The sequence below is a fragment of the Emys orbicularis genome, chromosome 4, assembly GCF_028017835.1.
Source record: "Emys orbicularis isolate rEmyOrb1 chromosome 4, rEmyOrb1.hap1, whole genome shotgun sequence".
NCBI lineage: Eukaryota > Metazoa > Chordata > Testudines > Emydidae > Emys > Emys orbicularis.
The window spans coordinates 121886405-121898678 of record NC_088686.1 but is presented as its reverse complement, the minus strand read 5'-3'; the positions used below and the strand labels follow the sequence as shown (position 1 = coordinate 121898678).

General features: G+C 37.1%; 1 protein-coding gene across 1 annotated transcript in view; it reads right to left on the bottom strand.

The window, feature by feature from the left end:
- The window catches only part of USH1C (USH1 protein network component harmonin), a 91110-nt gene extending 87939 nt beyond the window's left edge, over positions 1–3171 (bottom strand). The window contains exons 1-3 of the mRNA XM_065403359.1: positions 3103–3171; positions 2737–2804; positions 441–584 (exon numbers count right to left, since the gene is read on the bottom strand). Coding sequence (XP_065259431.1) covers positions 441–584; positions 2737–2804; positions 3103–3171 — 281 coding nt within the window. The remainder of the gene's footprint in view (positions 1–440; positions 585–2736; positions 2805–3102) is intronic.
- Between the last annotated feature and the right edge of the window lie 9103 nt (positions 3172–12274).

The following is a 12274-nucleotide window of genomic DNA, read 5'->3' as shown; positions in this document are numbered from 1 at the left end:
GAAAAGAGAATATGTGACTAATATTTTCAACAGACACATTTCAGTCCAAACAATAAATTTAGTCTCCAAAGAACTACATCTAAGACAACTTAAGTGTCTGTGATAGCATGCACAGGATATAGATATTTTATTCATCAAAACGTGGCTGAATAAATTACTTTTCAATCAAGAATTCCTGCTTGTGTTCATGTGACCTACATTGTTCTACACTAGTGGGTCTCAAACTTTTTTACTGGCGACCCCTTTCACACAGCAAGACTCTGAGTGCAACCCACCTAATAAATTAAACACGCTTTTAAATATATTTAACACCATTATAAATGCTGGAGGCAAGCGGGGTTTGGGGTGGAGGTTGACAGCTCATGACTCCCCATGTAATAACCTCGCAACCCCCTGAGGGGTCCCGACCCCCAGTTTGAGAACCCCTGTTCTACACGTACCTTGATCGTTTAGGCGTCAGCTGATCATATTCCACCTGATGTTTTAATGGGATAAGGGGACGGATGGCGTCAAACAGCGGCAATCTACTTGGTTCATTAATCACAAGCTTTAGGTCCCCTACCAGTACTGGGAGATTCATGGATCTATAAAAATACATTGAGAAAACAGGACTGGGTGATCAAAATACTAACAAGATTATATTTTCGGTTTGTAACTCATACTAAAACTGGATTGTGTGTGTGTGTGTGTGTGTGTGTGTGTGTGTGTGTGTGTGTGTGTGTGTGTGTGTGTGTGTGTGTGTGTGTGTGTGTGTGTGAGAGATTTGTTTAAAAGGTTCTTTATGTAGTTCAAGGCCAATCATAAGCAAGGGATATATTTTTCCTATATCATTTAAAAATAAAACTAGCGTAAAGATATTTTTCTAATTCAAGTAAACTCATGTCCACATTGTCTATGTAATTCTTTAATCCACAAATGATTTGTCAATACTGTAAGGAAGACATCTTTATTTAGTTTTATTCTCAGAAATACCAACAGTGGACCTATGTAAATCTTTGGTCATGACATTCAAAACCAGGTAAACTTTTCCACCAGGTTTTAGATTTTATTTCAAGTCTGAAACTCTGCCCACATTTGCAAACCTTTTTAGTGAACCTGGGCCATGTTTTCAGCAAACTTCTTCTCTCCATGGATTCAGGAGATAGATGTATAGTTGCAATCCCCCAAAGCCACATGGAACAGAGTGGTTGCAGCGAAGTATGTTTGAATTTCCAGCTCATTTGAACTCAAAACAAAGTGAAATTCAGTGGTGGTGAAATCACATAAACCAACTGTATAAATACAGTTGGAACCAGCATGAACAGAAAACTGCTTATTTTCTTTGAGTTCTACCTAAGAGTCCTTATTACTAACTTTATCAATTTTGAGACATAGTCATAGGGCCAGATTATGTTGTCATGTCAAACCAGTGTGAATCTGGAACAATTCCATTGGCTTGAATGGAGCACAATAGACAACAGAACTTGGCCCATATCTGCCTATTCACTGTAAGGTATCTATCATCACAGCATTTAGGTACTCTGCATATTACTTTTCTTGATGTGCATGTAACCCATTAATATTAATAGAAACTAATACACATCATAATGAGATTATATCCCCAAATATTTAAACTTATTTGAAAAGAGTATTCAGAGTAAAACAAATCCTAGCTGTTGGCCACAATATGTATTTATCTTACCTTTTTTGCTACTGTACTTCCTAAGAAATAAAAAAGTTAAGATCATTCAATAAACCTCAATAGCAGCATTTGATAGTTTACTTAAAACTCAGTACAATTTCTGAACTTGTGGGGAAAAGTTAATGTGGGGGATATTTGTTAATTTTGTAACTGTAAGGAAGTTTTAAATAATTAACAGCTACAGTTTCATACTGGTTTCACAAGCAACAGGCAATGCTTTATGAATGGAGAAGCAATTAGACAGACCTCAGTGAAACTGAATCGGATACGCAGCTGAGGCCATACAAAACGGTAGCTCAGTACAAAGACCACATGGAAATTTGGAAACTTCTACATTTCACTCCACTGAGATGCTATTAATTAAGATATGAATGGAAACAATGTCCATCAGAACTATTCAGCTATGAAGTGTGGAAAAAATATTCTCATCTTCTTTAAGAAACAAACAGTGGCCCAGATGCCGATCTCAGTTGCACTGACGTTAATGCACAGTAATTCCATTGATTTACACAGGTGTAACTGGAATGAATAATTGACCTGATATCTTGTAACTGATGTTTTTGTCGTTTTGTTATAGAAAAACAAAACGCTGCAATGCGCAGGGCAAAGATTTCCAGGTTGAATTTATTAATAGTCTTTCTGCTAAAACAGTCCAAAGTATTTTTGCATGTTGGAGAGATTTATAAAAAGAGTGAATCTAAAAAGCAAATAAAATAAGCAAACTGACTCGTCAAACAATTTTGCTCTTTCCTATAAAAAATGCTCATTATTTTTTCCTATTATAAACTATCAAGTTTCCATTTATTTATGTAACTGGTAAGTCATCACAAACAAAATAAGTTTATGATCAAACTTAAAACCATGCTCATTTCTTATGTACTGAATTGCAGAAGTATATGACTTTTTAAAATAAAACTAGGAATTATTACTTCAGCTAGTTTTCTACAGACTACATTTAAGATTATTGTTTAAATTAGATTTTAGCTGTTTAATCTTTAAATAAAAAAATGCAGTGGATCTATAACTGCTTTTAAAAGTCTGGAGTTAGAGCTTACTGGTGGTACATCCGTAGCACATCATAAAGGTAATCCTTCTCTGCTTCATTGTCAATAAGCAAGTCAACCTGAAAATACAAGAACATCATTGTAATTCTATGACTAAATAGCCACAAATGTTGAAAGTATAAGACATTCACAAATTCCTGAGCAAAGGGACAATGATTTCAATGGGAAAAGTCATCCAATACACAAATAAGATCTTTGAAAGGCAATATTACTTCAGAATTTGAAACCTAAGGCAACGCAGATTTTTTTTTTTTTTTTAAATACTAACGGATTGACTACCAAAACTTGTCACCACAGATTTTGAAAGCTAGCATTCCATTTAGTACAGCATGCTGTAATATCACAAGCTTATCTTACCTTATAACGACTGTATTGTTGAATAAATATTTTCAGAAACCTTTTTGGCCATTCATTAATATAGCACATGCTTTCACAACCAGAAACGTCACAATCAAGATAACTATACTATATGTTAAGTGGCTTTAAAGTTCTGATTTTCGCATCTCTCATATACTGTTAGGTAAACTACCCACTAGCCTAGATTCTTCCTCTTGGCTGTGGTACTCTGACAGAGCTGGCTGCTCGCTATTCATTACTTCCTCCCTCTGTAACAGTGCATTCACTTAAACTAGTGTCCGATTACAAGGCTTCCACTTTGCTACCTGCACTAAAATAAAATTTTAAAAGTTCAGATCTGTCACATGCCAATTTCTGCCTTCTGTGAGACCCATGAAAACCCACTGGCCTCCGTTGCAACAGCAGATTACATCACAAAAATTTTGCTTTTAGACAAGATTAATGTTTATGAAAACATAATTTACATCTAAGGTAAAGTTACTGTGACAAAAAGTCCAAGGACAAATGTGAATGTTTAAGCATATTCCTTGTATTCTAGGTTTACAATATCGTTGCATTACATTTTAAGTTAAATGAATGCTTCACATTGCATTATAAATCTCTTCCTGCCCTCCAAAACCAGCATGATTCCATATATAATTGATTGTCTGTGACTTTTCCCCCCTGCAACAAAACACTTACTGCACAATTAAAAGTTAGACACTTATGCACAGGGCAAGATTGTTTGACTGATAGTATAAATGAGCAAATTGCAACAGTGAACTTCAGAATCCAGGAAAGAAAATGTGTGTAAAAATCTAATAATATGGTTGCACTCATAACTTGGTGATATACAATGAGCCAAATTCTCCATTGATCAACGGACCTCCAAGGGTTTTCACATTGGGTGTAAATACAACACAAAATCTGGTACAATGGATCTAAGCACTGCTTCTAGCTAAGGTGCCACAGAAGGGTGCTTAAGAGTCTTGAGAAATATGTCCAAACCACTAATAAATTCTCCCTATAGACCTCAGACCCAAAACAGCAACCCTTCTCCCTGTGTGACTGGAGGACAGACCCTATAAAAATGGTACACCACTTACACAATATGCTGTGCATCAAGGGTAGGCTTGGAAAGATTGTTAGTAAATGTCAATTTCATTGTACACACAAACTGAGGAAAATATATTTCCAGGGACAATAATAGAAATTTACAGATAGGCAAAGAAAGAAAAATGCTGGTTACTAGAGTTTGATTTAAGGATATTTATTTTGTATATTTTGACTTGCGATGTTGAGTTTTCCTAGTTTTCAGTAGTGGGAGGGAAGAACACAGTGTCTAAATCTTGCTGTTTCTTCTAACACAACATCCAGCCTTTTCTCTCTGTCCATTCCACCAAAATTCTCATCAAAACCTTCATCATTTCATGACTTGATGACCACTACCTCCTCCTCTCTGGCCTTGACAAAGGCACGCTTGACAAAAAGGTACTCCAGTCCATTCAAAATGCTGCTTCTAGGATCATTTTCTTGGCCTGTTGTTCTGACTGTGTCCCATGACCCCTCCCAATCTACAACCCTCCACTGGCTTTCACTTTTGCACTGAAAACATGCACCACTTTTTCTTCATCTTAAGATTTTCATGGCTGGGGCCTGCCCTACCTTAATGATCCATTCTGGCCTTCAATCTATGAAACTCTACCTATAAACTCTAAACCCTCCCAACAATACCAGCCTGTAGTGCCTGCTCATCAAATTTTCCCCTCCAACACCTTTGTGCTCTGTCACATACTACTTCTTATGCATGGAAGAAACTTCCCATAAAAATCTGCAAAGCCACCCCTGGTATCATCTTTACAATTTCTCTCTCCTGTGATATCTACAAAACACTTGATGAAAACTAGGCAGCTTGTGTGCTGCAACTGCAGTGTTTTCCATTCAACATTACCATTTTTCAGCAGCTTTGTCTCCCCCACTCATTGGACTGTTGTATCCATCTGTTGTCTCTTGTCTTGTCATTTGCTTATGTTGTAAGCTCTTTGTAACAGCCACTCTTTTGTTACATGTGCACTTTGCCTATCACAATGGGTCCCTGTTAGGGACTCTTCCCAGAATGGATTTAGCCTAATAACACAAAATATCAGCATTTTATACAAATCTAATCCTTGAGAAATAAAAACATGGAAGACACTTGAGAGGAGGAATAGGGATATTCCGTTCCATAGATTTTAAGGCCAGAAGGATCCACTATGATCATCTACGCTGACTTCCTGCATAACACAGGCAATATAATTTCACCCAGAGATTCCTGCATCAAACCCATAACTTCTGGTTGAGCTACAGCATTTTTTTTTTTTTTTTTAAGAAAAATCCAAGACTTCAAGCGATGAAGAATTCACCACAGCCATTAAGTAAGGTGCTGCAATGGTTAATTACTCTCACTCTTAAAAATCTGTTCCTTATTTCTCATCTGAACTTGTCTAGCTTCAGCTTCTGTCCGTTGGCTCTTGTTATGTCTTTGTCTGTTAACTTAAAGAGCCCTCTACTGACAGAAACCTCTTCCCCATGTAGGTATTATAAACTATGATGAAGCCTCCACCCTAACAGTCTCTTTGATAAGCTAAAGAGATTGACCTTTAGCCTCCTGCTATACAATCACTTTTTCCAGAATTCAAATAATTCCTTTAATTCTTTTCTGAATCCTTTCCAATTGGCCAATATTCTTTTTAAAAAGTGTGGACACCACAACTGGGCATGGCATTCCACGAACGGTGTCCCTGATGCTATATCCAGTGGTAATAACACTTCCCACTTTTCTACTTCTAATAGATAGTCCCCTGATTATATGTCCAAGGATAGCACCTGCTCCCTTATAGCCACCACATTGCATTACAAGCTCATATTCAGCTGGTTACCCACCATAACCTTTATTCATTTTCTGAGTCACTGCTTTGAAAAATACAGTCCCCTAACATGTGACCTAAATTTTAGGTTCCTAGATATTTGACCTAGCATTAGCTGTATTAAAAACATATGTTGTTCAAGTAAATCCAGTTTACCACGTGATCTAGACCAGTGGTTCTCAAACTAGGGCCCGCGCCGCTTCCTGCAGCCCCTATTGGCCTGGAGTGGCGAACCACGGCCAGTGGGAGCCGCGATCGGCCGAACCTGCAGACGTGGATGGTAAACAAACCGGCCCGGCCCGCCAGGGGCTTTCCCTGAACAAGCGGCGGCCCTAGTTTGAGAACCACCGATCTAGACCTCTCTGCAGAACTGAGCTGCCTCCTTCACCAAATTTTGTCATCTGCAAACTTTACCAGCAATGATTTTATGTTTTCTTCTAGATTATTGATAAATATATTGAATAGCATTGGGCCAAGAACAAATTCTGACTAGAAACGATGTAGGGATATTAAAGAAGGTACTAACAGTGGTTCCCCCAAGTGACAGTGACCCCCCAATAATTTGTCCCCCACACTTTAAAATCCAACAGTTTCACCAAGTACAAAAATCTCTTGGGTCTTCTGTTAAAACTTGTAAGCTACTGTCTGTAGAAACCATTGATTGTATCTATCCTGTGAAAGATACTTTATTACTATGTAAAACTTACAAACAAGTTAATTGACTTTGTTCTTGAAGTAATTGATACAATGTAAACAAACACTATAAGCCGTTAAGTGACTTTCACTTCATTGTAATAGCAACGGCTCCTAGGACAGACCCCCACCCTCTGTGATTAAAGGGCCAGGAGTCCCATAGACTAACATAGGAATTAATTCCTATAAGAATGGACTCTCAAGACTGATGACTTTGAGTCTCTGGTTCTGCTGCCAACCTCCAGGAGCATCAGGTGCACCTGACACAGACTCGGCTCCATCCTCATGACCAAGATACCTGGTCAGTAACTTGGCATGAGCAACTTCTAGGCTGGTAACTATAACATCTATACAGAACTTGAATGAATGATTGTGTGAATGAATATATGTGTGTGTGTGTGTGTGTGTATAAGGAATAAGTAGTGATAGAAATAAGTAGTTAAACAACGTTGTTTACTTTTATCTTTTGCTTTATCATTATATTCACAATAAATGTGGCATCTTTGCCTTATCCCTCTTAATAAGATCCTGCTGGTTTTTATTCTATTGGTATAACGATGACCCCACTGGATGATGATTCCCCATTTCCTTTAATTTCTTATGATTTGTTATATGAAACATTGTCATTTATATGGGTTAATAGACCTTATGGGCCACATTCTAATCTCACTTAATCCAGTTTTACACTGTTGAAACTCTGCTGATTTATGGTAATGATTAACATCAGTGTGAGTGAGATAAATCAGAACTTTTGGTTTATTGTGCACCAGATGGCAAGATATTGTATATTTTGACTGATTCCAATAGATTATACTTCAACTGCATTAATATGGGTAATAAAGAGATGCTTGAATGCTAAAGGTGATGCAGAATCCCAACAGCAACTATTTTTCTGACTTGCCCAGTACTACAAAAATTAAAGAAAACTGTAGTTCTGCTGTTGGTTCTTTAAATGTCAGACTATTGTGGATGGTTGATTGCTTTTTGGTTTAGGTACAGCATATCTGCTCTAAATCTGTTAAGAACATTAAATAGATTATTTGCTTTTATTTGCTGCTGTAAAATAACATTTTATTGCAAACAAAAACAGACATAAGAAGCAGCAAAAGACAACATCAGCCTTAAAAAAAAAAACTTTTAGGAAAAGATCCCACTCACACACTTAAGGCTACACTGTCTGTCCATACAGATTTTGCTACATACAGTTTTTAATCTTTTTACTACCCTAATTCCCACACATCATGTTTTCACTGACGGTCATGGATTTTGCATGGTCACAAAGAATCTCCTTCTACTTCAATGGAGAAAGAAACACACTACATGTTCATCTTCCTCAGTACAGTGTTCAACTCAGACTTCCCCCGCAATCACACAACACAGACTGCATACTTGTGCACATATATCTACCCTGCATATTTGCTAATGTTGCTGAGATTGTAATTAATGTTTTCTATTACGTATATTGTAAGGGAGATTAGTATGTTTCCTTATCTGTTGGAGGTAAAAGATGTGAAGACTATAAGTGGAAAATGTATTGTGTGGGTGTTAGGTCATGGTGAAGAGATGTCCCATAAATTGACATTTCCTTGCTTTTAAGAACATAAGAACGGCCATACTGGGTCAGACCAAAGCTCCATCCAACCCAGTATCCTGTCCTCCGACAGCGGTCAATGCTAGGTGCCCCAGAGGGAATGAACAGAACAGGTAATCATCAAGTGATCCATCCCCTGTCACCCATTCCCAGCTTGTGGCAAACAGAGGCCAGGGACACCATCCCAGCCCATCCTGGCTAATAGCCATTGATGGACCTATCCTCCATGAATTTATCTAGTTCTTTTTTGAACCCTGTTATGGTCTTGGCCTTCACAACATCCTCTGGCAAAGAGTTCCACAGGTTGACTGTTTGCTGTGTGAAGAAATACTTCTTTTTGTTTGTTTTAAACCTGCTGCCTATTAATTTCATTTGGGGATTCCTAGTTTTTGTGTTGTAAGAAGGAGTAAATAACACTTCCTTATTTACTTCCTCCACACCAGTCATGATATTATAGACCTCTATCATATCCCCCCTTAGTTGTCTCTTTTCCAAGATGAAAAGTCCCAATTTTATTAATCTCCCTTCATATGGAAGCTGTTCCATATCCCTAATAATTTTGTTGCCCTTTTCTGAACCCTTTTCAATTCCAATACAACTTTTTGAGATGGGGCGACCACATCTGCATGCAGTATTCAAGATGTGGGCGTACCATGGATTTATAGAGGCAATATGATATATGCTATCTTATTATCTATCCCTTTCTTAATGATTCCCAATATTCTGTTCGCTTTTTTGACTGTCACTGCACATTGAGTGGATGTTTTCAATGAATTATCCACAATGACTCCAAGAGCTCTTTCTTGAGTGGTAACAGCTAATTTAGACCCCATCATTTTATATGTATAGTTGGGATTATATTTTCCAATGTGCATTACTTTGCATTTATCAACATTGAATTTCATCTGCCATTTTGTTGCCCAGTCACCCAGTTTTGAGAGATCCTTTTGTAGCTCTTCGCAGTCTGCCTGGGACGTAACTATATTGAGTTGTTTTGTATCATCATCTGCAAATTTTGCCACCTCACTTCATACCCCCTTTTCCAGATGATTCATGAATATTTGAATAGAACTGGTCCCCGTACAGACCCATGGAGGACACCACTATTTACCTCTCTTCACTCTAAAAACTGACTATTTATTCCTACCCTTTGTTTCCTAACTTTTAGCCAGTTGCCAATCCACAAGAGGAGGTTTTTCATTGGGTAGCGTTCCGGCCACCCCACCCCACCCCTTTTTTTTTCTTTTCTTTTCTTGGGCAGTTGCACTCTCGGAGGTTGGGGCAGCAAAAAACCTAGAGCCAGCCCTGGTAGGATGTCACACTTACTCAACCTATAGTATTTATTGATATAAGAATTAGCTCAGTGAAAACCAGTGCAGTCAACGAACCCAACCAAACAACATGTCAGGATTCATAAGGAAAATACTGAAAATGTTATAATGTCATTGTATAAATCAATTTATTTATATGCTTACCCTATCTCAAAAGGATATAGCAGATATAGAAGGCATTCAGAGACAGATGACAAAACCTAAGGCATGGAAAAACTTCCATATGAAAAGAGATTTAACCAGTTCCAATCTGTTCACTTACTTAGGAGTCCAAGTCAGAGATTTAGGACAGAGTTATAGAGAATAATGAATAATACAGAGAAGATCAGCTGAGTACTTCAATTTACACCCTTAAAATACTGTACAAAAAACAAGAAGGAATTCCATGCAATTAAAAAGGAAGCAAATTTAAAACTGATAAAAGAAAACACTGTTGTCACATTGCATAATTAATCAGTGGAACTTGCTACCACAAGATATCACTGAGGCCAAAAACCTGTAGGATTAAAGAGTATTGGACGTTTATATGGATAAAGAGAACATCCACAGTTACATTAGATGCTAAAAAAACAAAAGGAATATAAACCCTTGTATTTCAGGGAATAGGCCAACCTCTGGCGGGCATCAGGAAAAAACTTCCCCTAGAAGCAAGTTGTTCCATAATTGTCCATTATTGGAGTTTCTTTCCTCAGAAGCATCTAGTACTGGCCACTGTCAGAGACAGGATTTTTGACCATTGGTATAATTCATTCTAGCAATTCCTGTTACTATCAGTGCAGGCATTACAGGTTTAAAAATCAAATGCATTATTAGTAGAGTGATGCAGAGACAAAAAGATACTTTATGAAAGTATGAACACGCCATGGCTTATGCAAATTTGTCTTTCTCCTAAATGAACTTCAATAAATGCACCATTAAATCTAGAAGGGATGCAAACAAACCAATAATGAACAGTGTGACATTTTCTGCCCTTTCTAAATTCTGACAAACTGGAAAACAAATAAATTCTAAGGAGTCTTGGTACAATGAACATCTGTGGCCTGGTTGTTTAACATAAGTTAATTAGAACTGCCCTTTGCATAAGGATATATATGAGCTATTACTTGAAGGGTCAAATGTCACAGGATCACATGTCTTAGAGTTTATATTACCTTGCTGCTGTTACAGAGAATGCTTTGAAAACTAAATGCAGACACTTTCATTAAGAAATAAAACATTATTGACAGAGTCACAAAATAGGGTCCATTAATATGGAGATACCATACACTCATTATTTCAGGGAATACTTACTACAGTTGTGTAATTTTGAATCCTAGGATACAACTAAGTAAATAATTTCCTTGTGGATTGTTTTCACACTATTTAAATCCATGACATTTCTTTGCTTTTAATTTACAATATTAATAAAATTTATCACTCACAAAATAATTTAATTATATGTGCATTGTAATCTGATATTCAGCTGAGATTTTTTTATTCTGTAGAAAAAAGATTATGAAAAATATCAGAGATATGTGATCTCAAGAACTGTAATGCAACTGAAATACAGTATAATTAAACTTTCAAGGCATACTGCAGGGTCCATTTGTTTCCCCTGGCCTTTGAGAAGAGTTAGAGGAGACTGAAGCACTAGGCAATATGTTGGGATATAATTTATACTTAGAGCTTCTGCCTGGTAGAAAGGAAGAACTGATTAACATTACAAAATCAATTACAAATGTCATTTAATTGATAGGAGACACAGAACCTGTGTAAGGGCATATTCTAACTCAAAAGAATAAATATTTGAAGTTATGGATTCAAAACAGATTAAAATTAATATTACTGCATCACTAAAATCATGTGGTTTAACAGTTTAAGCAAGAGGCCTTATCCTGAAACTCTTTATTTAGGTGGGTAGTCGTTACTCTCACATTCATCCTAGTTACTTTCACGGAAGTACGTTGAGAGTAAAGATTACTTGCATGAATATTTGTTAGCAGAACTGGACCCAGGATGATTTATAAATTATTGCCAACATGAAAGGGAATAGGTCCAACGTCCAAGACCATAATTATTGCCTCAGAGACACAGGGCCTATCAGATCTGTTGCCCAACCCAACCCAGAGTTAGAGACAATGATGGTTAGCAAGGCAGACATTTTATTAGACATTTGTAATCATTTGGATATTTTAATATCAAAACATATTCAGAGCCTTAATTTATGTTTCCCTATAGGTGCTTCTTCTGGATCCGGCTACCTCAATCTAGCCAATTTATTTATGAAAGCCTTTATTACAATTTTATATTTAATACATAAAATACATGTATCCTCTCTTAAAAAGCCACAGAGGGGAACTGCAAAAAATCAGATGCCTGACAGAGAAGATCTTTAAAGGTTGGACTGCATTGGAAACTTGAAAGATATTTTAAGTAGTTGCTTAAGGCTGAGCTCTGATGCAAGACTCAATTTCTCAAAAACAGACGTTTGCACACACCGTTATGGGCCTCACTGAATGAACATTTGCATGGGTAGATTACAACCTTACATGTCATGCAAATTGGGTTGCTAGATACATGAAGAATATTTGCACATGATTGCGCATGGCCGACTGGACACATAAAAGTAAGACCAAACAGAATTCCTCTTCATCATTGGCCATTAATGCTGGTTACTGCAAATGGTGATTATT